This window comes from Brassica napus, chromosome A1, assembly GCF_020379485.1.
Source record: "Brassica napus cultivar Da-Ae chromosome A1, Da-Ae, whole genome shotgun sequence".
Lineage (NCBI taxonomy): Eukaryota > Viridiplantae > Streptophyta > Magnoliopsida > Brassicales > Brassicaceae > Brassica > Brassica napus.
Window position 1 is genome coordinate 17750291 of NC_063434.1, and position 16823 is coordinate 17767113.

The 16823-nt window shown below is 36.5% G+C and overlaps 2 protein-coding genes across 3 annotated transcripts; both read right to left on the reverse strand.

The window, feature by feature from the left end:
* Nucleotides 1–101: 101 nt before the first annotated feature.
* LOC111211220 (B3 domain-containing protein REM10-like) lies at nt 102–15321 on the reverse strand. Of its 2 annotated transcripts, XR_002662346.2 has the most exons (4): nt 9053–15321; nt 8905–8967; nt 8462–8824; nt 102–454 (listed from the first exon to the last, which is right to left on the reverse strand). XR_002662346.2 is itself a non-coding variant. In XM_048777153.1 (3 exons), exons 1-3 carry the CDS (start codon nt 8965–8967, stop codon nt 197–199), a joined length of 684 nt encoding a protein of 227 aa, XP_048633110.1. In that variant the 5' UTR covers nt 8968–8994; the 3' UTR covers nt 102–196. The 2 variants fall into 2 exon arrangements, 1 of the variants encoding a protein (XP_048633110.1); XM_048777153.1 differs by lacking the exon at nt 9053–15321 and having other exon boundaries at nt 8905–8994.
* On the reverse strand, nt 11808–13275 carry LOC106429529. Its single transcript, XM_048780980.1, has 2 exons — nt 12403–13275; nt 11808–12278 (listed from the first exon to the last, which is right to left on the reverse strand). Exons 1-2 carry the CDS (start codon nt 13273–13275, stop codon nt 11808–11810), a joined length of 1344 nt encoding a protein of 447 aa, XP_048636937.1.
* Nucleotides 15322–16823: the final 1502 nt, after the last annotated feature.

The following is a 16823-nucleotide window of genomic DNA, read 5'->3' on the forward strand; positions in this document are numbered from 1 at the left end:
CAAACAATAACCCAGCCATTATATGAGTATTCGTCAGTCATAATAAGATAGTAACTCAGCTATAACGTTCAGTGGAAGTCAGTCATAATCAAACAATAACATAAACAATAACTCAACCATAATATGAATATTAGTCAGCCATAAAAAGAGACATACATAAATTTCTGGTTCGACATACATAAGTTTAGGTTCAAAATCACTCTTCCCTTTCCGGACATACACACATTAATGGAGTAGTTTTCCCATCTCCAACCACATTGAACACAAATAAGTCTCCTATGGCGCATCTGTTAGCACGACAGAACTTTCTCCAGCCTCTTCTGATGTAATACATGCCGTCTGCTTCGCTAAATCGCAAACTCACAGTCCATGAATTTCCCTCTTTGTTGACAAGTATTATCTCTTGGCATTGTTTGTTCAAAGCAGTACAAGTCGTAGCTCCCTCAGGAAGATACTGCAAACACAGAACGTAAAGACACAGAACAGATCAAACCATATGTTAATAACTAACTAAATACTGCAAACACAGAACGTAAAGACACTGAACAGATCAAACCATATGTTAATAACTAACTAAATATGGTCTATACACTACAAAAAACGAGGTCTGTAGCATCACTTATTTTAAACTTTTATATCGCTTGTTGAATGACACAAATGTATTACCATCACTTAAATAATTGATTCCAATAGTGGCGATGCAATATAAGGCATCGGTTATAGTAACTGATGGTTATACTTCTATCAATTATAGTAAATGATACTATAATGCATCCCTTATCATAACTGATATAAATATTTGTGACGCTTAGCATAAATGATTTAATTATGTGCATCGATTATTTTAAACGTTGTAAGTATTTGCGTCAGGTTTTTTAGATGATGCATTTTTATATCATTTGAAATATCTGATGTTAATATTAGCATTACTTCTTTATAAACAATGGAAAATGTGTTATCAGTTATAACAATTGATAATAATAATGGTAACGCTTTTGTTTAAGTGATTGTAAAAATTGTTTCACTTATTTTAATTGATGTTAATATATCACTGTTGCATCATTTAATATATTTGCTACTAATACTCATGCATCACTTATGTAACTGAAGTAATATATTTTCGTTCAATAATTACAAATTAAATTCATTAAAACAATAAAAAAAATATTAATAATAAAAAAGAAATTATTTTTCAGATAAATATCCAAATGCATACAAAAGTCTAATATTAAAACGGGAACCAAACATAAAAACCATAGTAGCTAATAAAATAAATAATCCAACCAATGGTCTAAACTTAATTATTAAAAGTTTCTGCGCCGTACTCTAATCCAGATGATCTCTGTTTTGGGTTGCCTGTAAAAAATCAGATTAGATTTATTTCTTTTGAAAAAAAAAGACTAATGCTTAAATTAAATAAATAAATGTTTAACATAAAACTCGTAAAGTACCTCAGAGTTTTGTTGATTGACCAAATTTGATAAAATATCAGCAAAATTTGGTTGATTGGCCAAGTTTGACAGAACACCAGCTAAATTTGGCACCGCTCCATTAGTCTACATATAAAAAGTAATATTTAGTAAACAATATAATACACCAATAAAATACAAAACAGTAATTAGTATAAAATAACCTGAATAGTAGTAGCACCAACTAATTGTTGGATCATTCCTGCTAAATTCTGGACTTGACTTTGCAATCCTGAAACTTGTGACTTTAGCTCAACAACTTCAGAATTTGACGCTGCTAAATTTGGAGTATTGGACATTTTCAATAGCTTTGAAGGTGTAGGTCCACGTCCTAGGCACCGGACTCGTCCTGATCGCTCTGGTCCAAAAACTTTGGAATATTCATCGTCTAAACTTGCAGTGATATTTGATCTTTCAACTGAAAGATTTTCACTCATCAAAAGTGTGAGTTCATCCTGAAATATTTAAACAATATAAACATGTATAATTTAATGGTTTTATAAATATTAGTTATAAGCTTTTATATTTAAAGGAACTAACCGCACGACTCTTTGCTTCTTCACAAACAAAAGTTCCATCAGACTTCTTACGGCTTGCAATGAAAAATTCTGCTCTGCATGGTGTTCTTCCTGTTTGGTCTTTCTAAAGAAAATATAAGAAAAAATATTTAACTTATTGTCCAATATAAACATAAATATGTACCTACATGAATGGTTTGAAGAATCAACAAATTATGCAAACTCAAATTACTTACAATGTTGCGTCGCTTCCTTGCAAAACTCTTTCTTCCGCAGACATGTGGCAAAGTATTCTTTTTCTGGTTATTGATATTTCGTTCACGCATTTTCTGAAATTTGATATGTAATACTAAAAAGTTAGTCCCAAATCTAGTAATATGTATAAATATATTGTATATTCAATACATAAACATACCTTCCATTTTTCAGTGAATCTAAAGAAAACAAAACCATTCCACTGATCTTCCGGAACCATGGCAGGACGATTCAGAACTGTTTCAGTACGGTCACTCCGTTTGTACATCTTCCAGAGACGAACTTTAAAATCCTTACATCTGCTCCCTAATACACTTAGAACATAGTTCTTTTTTGTGTCCGGGTTATCAAACCAGAATTTTGTCTATAACAAAAGTCATAGATTTTTTAGTACAAATTACTAGTTAGAAAAGTATAAACCAATAACTATGTTGCAAGAGTAATAATATTTTTTGTTACCAGAATAATGTCCCAGGCTTTGTCCTTCCTGTGAGGAGCAAATACCCTCCAATCGGCATAGTCAATTGGCAACAAATTAACATCATTGCTCAACTGACCTAACCAAGACCCCAATAAACCTCCAGAATCTTCATCAGGCTGGCCACAATCTTCATCAAAATGAACTATCACTCTACGGTTTTGCAGTTTCCAAACTTCTTTTGTTGTCAACGTTTGTTCTTCTATTTCTCCATTTGCATCTATTTAATAATCAGACAATGCATTAGTTATCAAAACTAAAACTAAATATATATCAGTTACATAACACTAATAGGTGTCAATAAAAAAACTGAACGTTACCTCTGATTTGCACTTTCCATTTGAAAGTGTTACACTCTGGAGCAAACTGTGGTGGACAACTGAAATCCAACTGCGTCTCTAAAAACTGCGAATCCTCCGGTGCTTGTGTATCATCAGAATCTGTGAAATCCATAACTCTACATAGAAAAATATAAACCTAGTTAATATTGAGAAATATACTGATGAAATCACATTAAAGATAGTTAAAACTATTAATATTTGAAATCATTATGTTATATAACCTGAACTGTAAGCGCTATAAATATTTACTTCTTCAAAAAAATATTATGATAGGCTACTATCCCCCATGTCATATAAATCTCTAGGTTGGACATGCACAGCAATATTCCATCCTTGCTCACATGGATCTTCTACATAATACACCATTTTTGCTTGAGAGGCCAAGACATACGGTTCGTCTTCTTCTTCATCCCCCGTGTGTAACAAACGATCAAAGTTCACCATGTTATGACCATAAACATCATGTTTGTAGCCTCGACTACTGCGAGTATCAGCCCATTTACACTTGAAAAGCACAACTCTAAAAGTCTCATAGAAGTTTAGTTCGATAACTTCTACTAACTTCCCATAATAAGCTATATCTCCTGCTTTAGGATTTTGATCACGCGAGCTCGCATAACTCACCGTATTAGCATTCACATAAACACCACTGTTTTGTGTTTTCAGGCCATCATCTCTTCCTGATGCTCTAAACTTATAGCCATTGATATTATATGATGAATATTTCACTACTTTTTCAGACGGGCCCAAAGCTAAGCATCTAATATCGTCAGACACACCTTCAACATCATTTTTTTCTACCCTATCTTTAAGCCATTTCCCAAAATTAAGATGCACTTCTCTGTCAACATCTAAGACGTGATTCCGCTTGCTTTGACGAATCTTTTTCTTGCTAAGCTCTTTTTTGTATCGCCTAAATAAACCATTTTTATAAAATGGTTTGTTAGTTAAAATATAAAACAATTTAAATTAGAGTACATATTTATTAATATATAAAACTTACTCTCTCAAATGATCCAGGAATTGACAATTTATCAATATAAACCGATGCGCCTGTTGTCTCTCGACATAACTAAGCGTATAAACCTGACCAGCTCCGACAAATCGGCCTACATTTGGGAAACTTGATTGAATCTCCGAGTTTGATGTATGATTTTGCACTAATGAAGGCCGATCATCAACTCTTCCAACTCTGTTGAATCTTGTCTCTATATCATTGAGATACATTGAGCAAAACGTAACACATTCATCAGACAAATATTGTTCGCATATAGATCCTTCAGGTTTGGCACGATTACGAACATAGGATTTGAAATGTCCAAGAGTTCTGCACATATATTAATTAGTGAGATACTCCTATATTCACCAGTCATGAAATATTTATGTGACTAATATTTTACGACGATTACCTTTCAATTGGATACATCCAGCGAAAAGCCACTGGTCCACCTTGTTTTGCTTCTTCGACGAGATGCACAGTTAGATGTACCATTACCGTGAAAAACGAGGGAGGAAATACCATTTCCATATGGCATAAAGTCATTATAATATGCTCTTGTAGTTTATCTAATTCATCTGGATCAAGGACCCTTGCTGATATACTTCGGAAAAACCGAGATAACTCAATAATGACAGACGCTACATCCTGTGGGAGCAGATTCCGAATTGCTATTGGCAATAAATCTTTCATTATAATATGAGAGTCATGACTTTTTAGACCAGATAGCTTGTGATTCTTTACATCAACACAGCTAGATATATTAGATGCATATCCGTCCGGCAGCTTTACATTTTTTAAGACACCTAAGAAAATGTCTTTCCCACTATGATCCAAAGTGAAACTTGCTGGTGCATATTTATCATTATTATCAGGCCACAACTCAGAGCGAATACCAAGCTCACGGAGATCTTTTCTAGCACTTAAGTTATCTTTTGACTTCCCCTTGTCGTCTAACAATGTGTAAACAATATTGTCAAACACATTTTTTTCTATATGCATAACGTCTAAATTATGTCGCAGGACCATGGATTCCCAATACGGCAAGTCAAAAAATATACTCTTCTTTTTCCACTGTTGATCATCACACTTTTCCATACCACTCCGGTCTCTCTTTTTACCAACCAATTCACGTCTCTTTCCAAGAGTAATATTAACTCTTCCTTGTTGATCTTTAATTGTAGAACCTGTTGGTGTAACCGGTGGATTTCTAAGTTCTACGGTTCCATCAAAAGTAGCTTTATTTTGTCGATACTTATGATTAATGGGAAGGTACCGACGATGACCCATAAAACAGTTTTTTTTCCATAGCGTAAACGTCGACCAACGGCATCATAGTTGCAGCTTGGACATGCCAATGCTGTATAAGTATTCCAACCGGATAAATTTCCGAAACCCGGAAAATCACTTATTGTCCACATAAGAGCTGCTCTCATGCTAAATGTGTGATTTGTTGAAGCATCTCGAGTTTGAATTCCATCAAACCATAACTCCTTTAGTTCTTTGATAAGGGGCTGCAAGAACACATCAATATCATTTCCAGGCATTTTTTTTCCAGGAATAACCATAGAAAGGATCATCGATGTTTGCTTCATTGATATCCATGGAGGAAGGTTATATGGAAATAGGATCACCGGCCATATACTATAATTTGTACTTAATGTACCAAATGGGTTAAAACCATCAGTGGCCAAGCCAAGACGAACGTTTCTTGGATCCGATGCGAATTCGGGAAACTGTAAATCAAAAGCCTTCCAAGCTCCACCGTCTCGAGGATGTCTAAGCTTTCCATCACCGTCAGGAGCAGTTGCATGCCATCTCATATCAGAAGCTGTTTTTGACGACATAAATAGTCGTTGTAGACGGGGTTTTAAAGGAAAGTAACGTAAAACCTTTGCAGGAATTTGTTTCACTTTCTTTGTTGACTGAGATGCCTCGCCGCTAGCTGTAGAACTACCACCTTTCCATCTAGATGCTTCACAAATTCCACATGTTTCTCTATTTTCATTTGCTTCCCAATATAGCATACAATCATTTGGACATGCATCGATTGATTCATATGTCAGCCCGAGCTTGCGAATAACTTTTTTCATGTCACCGAATGAATTGGGAAATTTCGCTTTCGGAAAGGCTTCTTTAAGCAATTCAAGCACCATAGAAATTCCCTTATCGCTGATCCCGCACATACACTTAATATGATACAACTTCAGCACGAATGTTAACGTTGTAAGCTCTGTGCAGCCAGGGTAGAGGTTTTGGTTAAAATCAGCAAGCAACTCATCAAAACTAGTTTCATCGTTGGTACTTGATGGGTTATCAGCACCGATTGGTTGGTCAGAAGAACTAGATCCAACATCTGTATTCATGTCGATTCTAGGAAAGAGATCATCCAAAAGATTTGCCGTTGAATTAGAGTCATCAGGGGCATGAAGGATTTCTGTTGCTTTTCCAGTAGTATCGACATCCTCTCCATGTAAAACCCATTCCGTATAAGAGCTTAGAAATCCGAAACACATTAAATCACCTTCAATATCTTGTCTTAGCTTCGATTTGGATAGAGAACAATGATTACATGGGCATTTTAACATGTCCACTTTAATTTTGCCAAAGGCAAAATCTAGGAATTTTTTTACGCCATTTGTATAGTCTCGAGATAAACGAGACTTGTTTATCCATGACTTGTCCATAATGACCTAAGAAATATACATATACATATACAAATTTAGTTAAACAATTATTTTTAGTATATAGTTTTTTTTAGTATATAGTTAAAGTAACGATACATATGATTTCATCACATAAATATTTTTTAGTTAAGAAGGTTCATTACTTGGCTGATAGTCAGATATCTAAGTTGTTATTGTTAAGAGTCATACATTTTTAAAAAGATTGGTTGTCAGATTTTAACACTAAAACTAAACAAGCGTAGGATATTCATAGAAATCTTATAAACCAGTCAAAATGATATAAAAAAACTCATGATTTCAAACTCAATAGATCCAAACAAATCAGATATTAAACCTCAATCAGAATAAGAAAATAGAACCACAAGTACGATGTTATTCTTAATTGTAATACATATTAAAAATGAATGGTTGTCAAATTTTAACACTAAAATTAAACAAGTAGGATATTCAGAGAAATCTTGTAAACATGTCAAAAGGATGTAAATTCGTGCTTTCAAACTCAAACTATCCAAACGAATCAGAGATTAAACCTAAATCAGATAAGAAATCAAAATTGCAAAAACGACGAAGCAACAATTAACTGACAAATACTAAATAAGGATTAGATTGTCCAGAGAGCAGGGGATTCTTTCAATACCAATGAATAAGAAATCTATGTAACCAAATCAATAATTTACTTGTTTACAGAGATAGTCACGTGTCAATAGTCTACCTTCACTAGCTATATTAACAACGTAAAGAGGTAGTATGGTTTACCTCGCAAAACGCCGTAAGCTGATTTGATTCACTAAACTCGTCAATGATAGGTTTCTCTAAAGATATTATGGTGAGTATTTGATATATAAAGATATTATGTATAGAGATATAATTCGCTTCCCGCCGAACGTAGAATATTTTAGGGGATCTGAAAACAAAATTTGTTTGTAAATAATTATCAACAGGAACAAATCTCAGCCACTATCTATTAAAATATACACTTATACATAAGTGGTTAGATTCATTATTTATCTTCTCAACAGCACAAGGAAATGTTTTTTTTAATTATTAGTTTAGATCTACAAAATTTAACGGATATGCATCTTCTCAATTAGTTTATTAACCATAAAAAAATAGATAAATTAATGTATCAGTTATCTAACCGTTACAAATTCACTATGGGTATGAATGGTGACCAGAGAACGGCGAGGAATAATGCATTCCTTAACGTTCCTAAAAAAAATCACCATTCACAAGGAATAATAATTCCCTCTCATTCCCTTTCATTCCTTTTTTTGTAGAGAATTAAAAAATAAAATTGTTCCTTGATAAAATTGATAAGGAACAATCATTCCTTTTCATTCCTGCTATTTTATTCCCGAACATTCCTTTTTTATGTGTTCCTCTTGTTTCCCGAATGGTCACCAGTCATACACTATATTAGCGTTATTGTCTGAAAGTGATACAAATACATATTTATTAGCGACACTTATAATGAACCGACGTTATATTAGCATTAGTTTTGGTAAGTGATACAAATATGTATTTATTAGCATCACTTGTAATGAACCGACACAAAAAGAATTTACAATGGCATCACTTATTAACGCTGATGTAAAACTGTGGAAATTGCATCATTTATTTTTAAGTAATTCTAATTTGTGTCGATAAATTTTCTGATACATTTTAACTGATGCTATAGACCTTGTTTTTTGTAGTGATAACTGAAAATCGACTCACAAGTTTGTCTTCTTTTAGATTCGAAGCAGTGACCTCAGCCTGAAAACAATAGTCAAATGAGAAAGAAGGAGCATCATCCGCATCGGCTTCTTCCTTGATGATGTGAGGATGTGTATACTGAATCTCACAACAGCTAGGACCAAATGGTGTGACATGAAACACCATATCTCCTTCGTGTTTGAAGATGACAATGTCACCGATTTGAAGGTCATGTGCTGTGGTGAAACCTTTCCAACCTCCGGTGAGTCTCCTGCCTTCTTGTATCACTTTCCAAGTTTGATCTGTAGCGTCCGATCTTAGTTTCCATGTTTTCCGGTTTGTCTTCCCTTCTATGTGCTGTGAGAAGAAGCCAAGTGGTATTGTCTGCAGGTCAGAAAAGCCAAAGTTAAGCAAACTCTAAAATAGGAACATATACACATGAGAAATAGAGAGTGTGTGTCTACCACGCCACTGTGGAAATCGGGAAGCAGAGGCTTCAAGAAATGAGGTTTGTGCGAATTAGGCATCTGCAAACAAGAAAAGAATGGGAAGAAAACATCATCGAACCTAAGATGAATCCACAAATCTGCAAAAGAGAGGCTTCGGTTTTACCTTCGTATCGAGACGCTTCGAAATCGCCTGTCGTCGAGAGCTTTTCTTTTTTTTTTCGCGTTGGGACGAAAATGATTACTTTTTTTTTTCCTTGTGTAAAGTAAATAATGCCGGAAAATATAACTCAGCCGTAACATTGTTAATAATTAATAATGCCGAAGAATAAAACTCAGCCGTAACATTGTTAATAATTAATAATACCGAAAACTAAACCTCAGCCGTAAAATTGTTAATATTTAATGATGTCGAAAAATAAAAGTTGGCCAAAAGAGTCATACATAATTTAACTCAGTGTCGAGTTATGTCCTGACACGCATGTCCGAGTAATTTACGATATCGAGGTCATTATATGTTTATTTTATTTGGACACGCGTGATCTTTATATTTAATATGATTTCCCTATTATATTTCCAATATTTACAAGTAAAAGATAAAGGAAAAACCAGAGTCGACTTCTAAAACCTAAAGTAAGTCTCTTTCGTCCAAAATCGATTTTGAATTATTTTTTGTATTTTGGCCTTGTTCGATTTTGCATTATTTTTGTGTGCTTTGATGTATAAATTAGATGGATCTACAGCGTGGAATTCCAAGGACGTGCGACTGTGGAGCTGCTACCATTGTGTTAACGTCAGGTACAATAAAGAATCCGGGTAGAAGATTTTATCGATGTGGAACAAATTCGGGTCAAAACTATGTTTTCAAATGGCTTGATGAAGCACATGATGAAGAGTTTGTAGTTGTGGCAAACAAACTCGCGACGATAGAGCAGGATTTGGCCGCTATAAAAGCAGAATTAGATGATATGAAGAAAGACATAACTGAGATCATAAAAATTATTGAATGTCTTAGGATGAAGTCTTAAATGTATTAGTTGCTACTACTACTTCTTTGTTTACTCAGATTCTGTACTCATAAGCCAGTCTATGTTTATGTAACTCGGATTTAACTCAGCCGTTGTTAATTTTTTCCGAAACAACAACTCAGCCGTAACATATAATAATATCAGTCTTAACGTTTAAGTGAACAATAAAAAAACAGTCATATTTCTAACAATAAAAAAACAATCAAAACTTAGGCATTTAATAACGCCATAAGAAGAATAAATGAGAATAACTCAGCCATAAGATGAAAATAACTCAGCCGTAAGATGAAAATAAGTCAGCCATAAGATGAAAATAACTCAGCCATAAGATGAAAATAAGTCAGCCATAAGATGAAAATAACTCAGCCATAAGAAAATAAGTCAGCCATTAAAACAGAATATATAATTTTTTTGTTCGACATACATAATGGCATAGCAAAAAACATAAAAAGATAAGATTCTGATGCAGAAACATCTTCACCACTTACTTGTGTCCCTAAACAGGTTTATCGGTTCAAAATCACGAAAGAACAAGGAAATCTCTTTGATCCAGAAACAGCGCTCACACATGTTGTCGTCCTTAGTCACATCAATGTGCCATAGGCAGAGACATTGTCGGTCCACAACATTTGCACATTGGCAAATGTAGAAGGACGGAACATAAGTAGAAGTGAACATGGCCTTAATTTGACGGAACTCGTCAGTATGCCACAAACCCCATCCCCATTTCGCATCTCGAACAAGTTTCCCGACCCTGTCAACAGTTGCTCTTGGAATTCTCCGAAAATACTGCGCATCACCGTAAAAGATTGCTTGAGTCATAGCGTGTGTATACACTGCACGCTCATATCCTGCATCTGCTGCACGCTTGATGAGAGAAAGGCCATAATCTTGCTCATCGTATGAGTAGAAAAACTGTACACCCTTTACATAAATTGTGCTTGGATTGTTCTCAGCGTAGCAAGTTTTCAACAACTGAGATGGCATAATGAGACCCCAGGGAAAGGATAACACATCGAAATAATGGTATACCCTACGCATCTCTGCTAACGCCTTCATAGACCTGGACGATGCTCTGAGGTGGTAGAGATCTTGGAAGGAGTTACGGGCCACACGTTCAACCACCATTGCCTGAAGATCTTCAGGCAATTCAAGCAGAGGGAAATATTCCATTTTCTCTGAGAGGACAGTTGTGTAAAAGATAGAGAGTTGAAGATGTGTAATTGTTTGAGAAATACCTTATTTATCTGCAGTTAACGGTTGTAGTTTCGTATCGCGGCGTTTCTTATTTCTTATTTTGAGCGGGAATTTAATCCATAACCCAGCCGTGTATTACAATAACTCAGCCTTAGTTGACTTCGCGACGTTTCGTGTTTCTAGCGGGGAAGTTTTTTTCAACTGCGTTTGAATAAAAGAGCTGACATTAGAAATCACGACAATTATTAGGCGTGTGAATAACATTATCTCAGCCAATAAAGATTAATTTCTCTTAATTTAATTCGCTACTTTCGTATTCCACTTTAAAATCAATAATTACGTAGGGGCTATTACGTAACGTAGGGCAATTAAGTACGAACATTTCGTTTTTCGATGTCTGTGTCTCTCTTGAGTAATGGGAAGCGGGCAAATCAATGAAAATAAAAACCCAACCACAATACAAAATTTGAAAAACATTAACGCAGCCGTCATAGAACATTAAAACAAAAAAACCCAGCCGTATTACAACACAAAACCCAGCCGTATTACAACACAAAACCCAGCCGTATTACAATTAATAATCCAGCCGTTATGCAAATCAATGAAAATAAAACTCAGCCGTATTACAACACAAAACCCGGCCGTATTACAACACAAAACCCAGCCGTATTACAAAACAACATGAAAAGCAATTGCTTATATCGGACAAGTTCTCGCATTATGTCCACTTTGACTGCAACGAGAACATATGTGCTCTTTCCTAGGACGTTTGTTTGCAAGTGCAACTTCTAAAGCAGATTTCATCCTATTTTTTTTAGGTCTTCCCGGTTGTTGACGAATAAACGGTGGAAAGCACTGTACGTTAGCCACGTTATCTGGAACAGGTAGCGCTGAGTCAACCGGCATGACCGATTCAGCGTATGCGCTAGCTAAATAAGTGCTTTTATAGTAAGGACTGCACAGTGATATACGAGAAACATTTCTTTCCTCTGCAGCTGCGATTGCGTGTACACATGGTATTTTCTCGACATCGAAACGCCGACATGTGCACTTTCGCTCAACCAAATTAACAACATTCAAAGACTCGCCAGCAGCGCCATATTTAACTTCAGTGTGATGGTCATCAATCCTTTGAACCGTCCAATCCCGGGAGGCACTTACACGTCCCTATTAACAAAACCCAATATTCGTGAAACGGCTTACTTATTATTTATAAAGCTGGCTTATGCAATATAACGACTGACTTATTAGATTTAAAGACTGACTTATTTTACTGTTACGACTGACTTACTTGTAATAGTTTCTCCACACATCGCGTGAGTGTGGTTGACTGCGATCTGGCATCCACTCTTCGTTCAGCAAACCATCTGGTCATCATAACCCGTATCGATTCCAATATTCGAACAATGTTAAGACCTCTAGCATGCGATAATGCTCTGTTCATTGATTCCGCTATGTTCGTAGTCATCAAATTGTACCTCTCGCCCGGGAAATAAACACGTGTCCACAGTCTGACATCAGCTCTTTCGAGGTAGCCGTGGAGATCAGGATTAAGTGCTTCAATCTCCTCGAAAATCATATCAAAGTCAGACATTCTAAAACATCTCGCCGCTTTCTTCACCAGCCGAAATACATCTTTTCCTTTGTACCGTCCCAATATGTTTTTATACAAATGATAGGTGCATATTCCACGAGCAGCTAACGGATACACATTTGTAATTGCTTTCCCTATCGAGTTATGCCTATCTGATATTATCGCAAGACCCTCCTGGTCAGGAATCAACACTTTTAGTTGCGTAAAAAACCAATTCCACGAATCATCATTTTCAGTGTCAACCACTGCGAAGGCTATTGGAAAAATCTGAAAGTTACCATCCTGAGCTAGTGCTGTGAGTAGCGTCCCTTTATATTTACCATTAAGAAACGTACCGTCGACGACAACAACTTTGCGCATGAAAGGAAACCCATTAACGCTCGCACCAAACGCAAGAAACACATACATGAATCTTCCAAGCTCATCGATTTGAAGACGCGTAACTGTATTCGGATTTGCCCTTCTTATCATGTATAAGTAAGAAGGCAAGAGTTCAAAACCACACTCAGGTGTGCCCTCATCGATTTCCCTTGCACATTTAAGCGTCCGGTGTGATTTCCAATATTCCATCTGCTCACATGAAAAAACAATTTACATAACTCAGCCACATCATATCATTAAGACGGTCACAACGTAAACATAACTCAACCATAGTTTTGTAACTCAGCCATTTCTAACATAAAATAACCCAGCCTATACTCTAACATAACTCAGCCGTTGTAACATAATTACCTTTACACCAAACTGCTTAGTGATAGCTATTCCGACACTCTCAGGGCAAACGGCCGGACCAACGTCGCCGAGAAAGTTCTTGTACAACTCTCCTAAAATATCCGGTGTTGCATTTCGAGATCGATTAGAACGCTCAGTTACAGAACATGCATGATCCGAGTCGTAAATACGAATATAAAACTGCGGGGACAATCCTTCGGTAGATGCACGAACTCTCCATGTACATCCATCAACCCAACACTTAACAACGTATGTTGTCAGGTTTGATATTTCTACATCAAAATCAAATTGATGCCTCACTGTAAAAAGTTTCAGTCGTCTCTTCAAATGCTTTTTAGTCAAGTATCGTTGTCCTACCGCAAGGTCTAACGACGACATCTCCAACTTCAAAACCTCCAGATTCCCTTTAGATTCGCTCATCAAGAAGTTCTGATATCTCTTCTTGGAAGGTAGCGTTGGTGAATCTTCGTCTTCTTCGATAGGAGACTCACCGTATGTGCTGAAGTTATCATCTTCAGATGACGCACCGTCCGAGTCATCGAACATATCAAATCGACTTTCAAATTCATCATCTTCTTCGTTTTCTTTGCCTATTTCATCTTCTCCGGCTACGTCGTGTATTTCAACGTTACTAAAGCAGTCATTCTCAATTTCATCTTGTTCATCCTCCAAACTGCAACCATCGTAACTCCCATTCTCTATAGACTCAACTTCTAAAGCTTCTTCTTCTAAAGCTTCTTCTTCTGAAGCGTCTTCTTCTGAAGCTTCTTCTTCTGAAGCTTCTTCTTCTGAAGCTTCTACGTCTGAGCTGTCATCCTTTTTCTCTGTAATCTCCACACAGAGACGTAGTTGTTCGCTTTTCTTTAAGCTTAGAAAACATTGCAATTGTCGAGTGTTGGACACGTAAACTGGTGGAGTGTTGTGCGCCATTGTTTTCAATGTTTTATTCGAAAACATGTAGCTAAGCAGAATATGAACCTTCAAATCATTCAAACCGTAATCGTCGATGACAGACTTTGTGAAATCTTCAAGTTTAGTTTTCTCACCTAAATGAAGAACTCTACACCCTCTACTGTCGACGTTGAATACATATCGTTTTTTCATAATCCATTTACCGGAAACAATAATAACGGGATCCATTACCATATGAGAAAGATGAAGAGGATAGATAACTGAGATGATGAAGAAGAAAAGAAAGGCTGTGTAATCATTCAAAAATAAGATGAAGAAGACAACTGAAAGGTCTCGTAACTCAGTTGTAAATTGGGCGACCGTTAGTGATGACATGTCAAATCCGAGTTGATGACATGGCAGATGACATGGAACATCGGTTAATCAGCCGACAAACAAATCAGTAACTCAGCCAAAATAAGTCAGCCATCATGTTTACACTTTGTCAGCCGATACATGGAAACATTCTAGTAATTAATCTTTTGACAGTAAGTCAGCCGCAATAAGGATGAACAACCATATGTCAGCCGTATCGTTACGTAAATCAGCCATCAAACGAGAACATTCTAGTAATTAATCTTTCGCTCATACGTCAGCCGCAAAGCAGCTGAGTTTACTGTTTATCCATGCTTTAACGGCTGACTAATACAAACCCAGTCGTAACAGCATCCCATAACTCAGCCGTGGCTTCAATAACCCAGCCCATCCATGTTCCTTTACTCAGCTGAAAAAAAGTTTCTCAGCCGTTTCTTAACCACGACTCAGCCAAATTTTCCAGAAATCAAACCGCCGATGTATAAGTCAGCCGTCATTTGTATCATTAAGTCAGCCGTGGTCACATAACTCAGCCGGATTTCTGTAAATCAGTTGTATCGGCAAGCTGACTTATAGTTTTAAGTCAGCCACTTTCACTTAAGTCAGTCGTATGTATTAAGTCAGCCGTAACGTAAAGATAAATCAGCCGTAACTACGTATCTATCGCTTAACAGCTGACTTAATGAAAATACGGACGCGAATTCCTCCGTGGCGCCGGTTTTTTACCTACGTGGCAGCGAAAAGTAATGGCATTCTCGTAAATACGTTTTTTCTCATAACGTAAAAAAAGGGTACGCTTGGTATCGAAAATATTCTAGTAATAAAAAAAGATCTGTATCATTCTAGTCAATACACCTAAAATATGTAACATTCTAGTAAACTTCCCTAAATTTTAAGGTCAATAACTTGTCAAAATCTTGTGTACGCTTTGTAAATTATAGAGTCAAAAGGTTAAAAATGTGACATATTGTTTCTCTCTCCTAGTAGGTGATCCGTTTGCCAGTTAAAACTTGCTATGTCCCATTCTCCTAAGCAACTCCTAAAATGATAATCGTTTATCTCTATTGGAGGCTCTATGTGCTTTGTCGATGTATATTGTTAACGTCATTAGGTTAACATAGTTTGTGTAACATATATCTTTGTATTTAAGGCATTGCCTTGACGATGAATCAAAATAAGAAACCCTTTTATAACTTCTAAGGTTCTTGACATGGTATCAGAGCATTAAACCTAAATCTAGGTTTTCTGGTTTCGATCTACTCTAAACTCTACTTCTCCTAAACAATGGTTGATACAGAGGAATCCTCTGCCACAATGGGCACAAAATCTTGCCATGAAGTAACTCGGAGAACCATATCGCCTTATGATCTCAAGGCATCAGACAATCCCGGAACAATTATCTCACACCCTGCTTTGCGTGGAAACAACAACGATGAATGGTCCCCAAGCATACGCTTGGCTCTGAAAGCCAGAAAGAAGTTTGGTTTTGTGGATGGATATATACTCAAACCGTCTGAAGATTCTGAGGACTATGAAGATTGGTGTGCCAACAACGCTCTTGTGGTGTCATGGATAAAAGTTACCATCGACGAGTCTCTTTGTTCATCGCTGTCCCACAGTGATGACGCCTCCAACTTGTGGATGCAAATTCAAAAGCGTTTTGCAATGAAGAATGGACAACATGTTCAAAGACTTAAAACAGAGCTGGCTACTTGTCGACAACAAGAGACGCCTATTGAAACCTATTTTGGCAAACTCACAAAGTTGTGGACAAGCTTGGCCGACTATCAACAAGCCAAGACCATGGAAGAGATTGCTAGAGAGCGCGAAGAAGAAAAACTGCATCAATTTCTTATGGGAATTGATGGATCACTTTACGGAGCCGTGAAATCATCACTACTGTCACGAACTCCATTGCCGTCTCTTGATGAAGCTTACAACATGCTGATTCATGATGAGGAATCAAAATCATTGGCTCGTCTACATGAGGACAGAGCGAGTGGTGTTAGCTTTGCCATTCAAACGCCAAATCGGTCTCGTTCAGAACACAATACACGCAGTGGACCATTTAAATGCACACTATGTGGTAAAACTGGTCACTTGGCTGAGAATTGCTTCAA

Excerpts from the sequence above, each read along its gene's own strand:
- LOC111211220 (XM_048777153.1), bottom strand. The coding sequence starts at position 8,967 with ATGCCTAATTCGCACAAACCTCATTTCTTGAAGCCTCTGCTTCCCGAT. Across the intron at positions 8,825-8,904 it reads CCGATTTCCACAGTGGCGTG|ACAATACCACTTGGCTTCTT; the intron begins GTAGACACACAC and ends TCTGACCTGCAG. Across the intron at positions 455-8,461 it reads ATCTAAAAGAAGACAAACTT|TATCTTCCTGAGGGAGCTAC; the intron begins GTGAGTCGATTT and ends CTGTGTTTGCAG.
- LOC106429529 (XM_048780980.1), bottom strand. The coding sequence starts at position 13,275 with ATGGAATATTGGAAATCACACCGGACGCTTAAATGTGCAAGGGAAATC. Across the intron at positions 12,279-12,402 it reads GTGTGGAGAAACTATTACAA|GGACGTGTAAGTGCCTCCCG; the intron begins GTAAGTCAGTCG and ends TTTTGTTAATAG.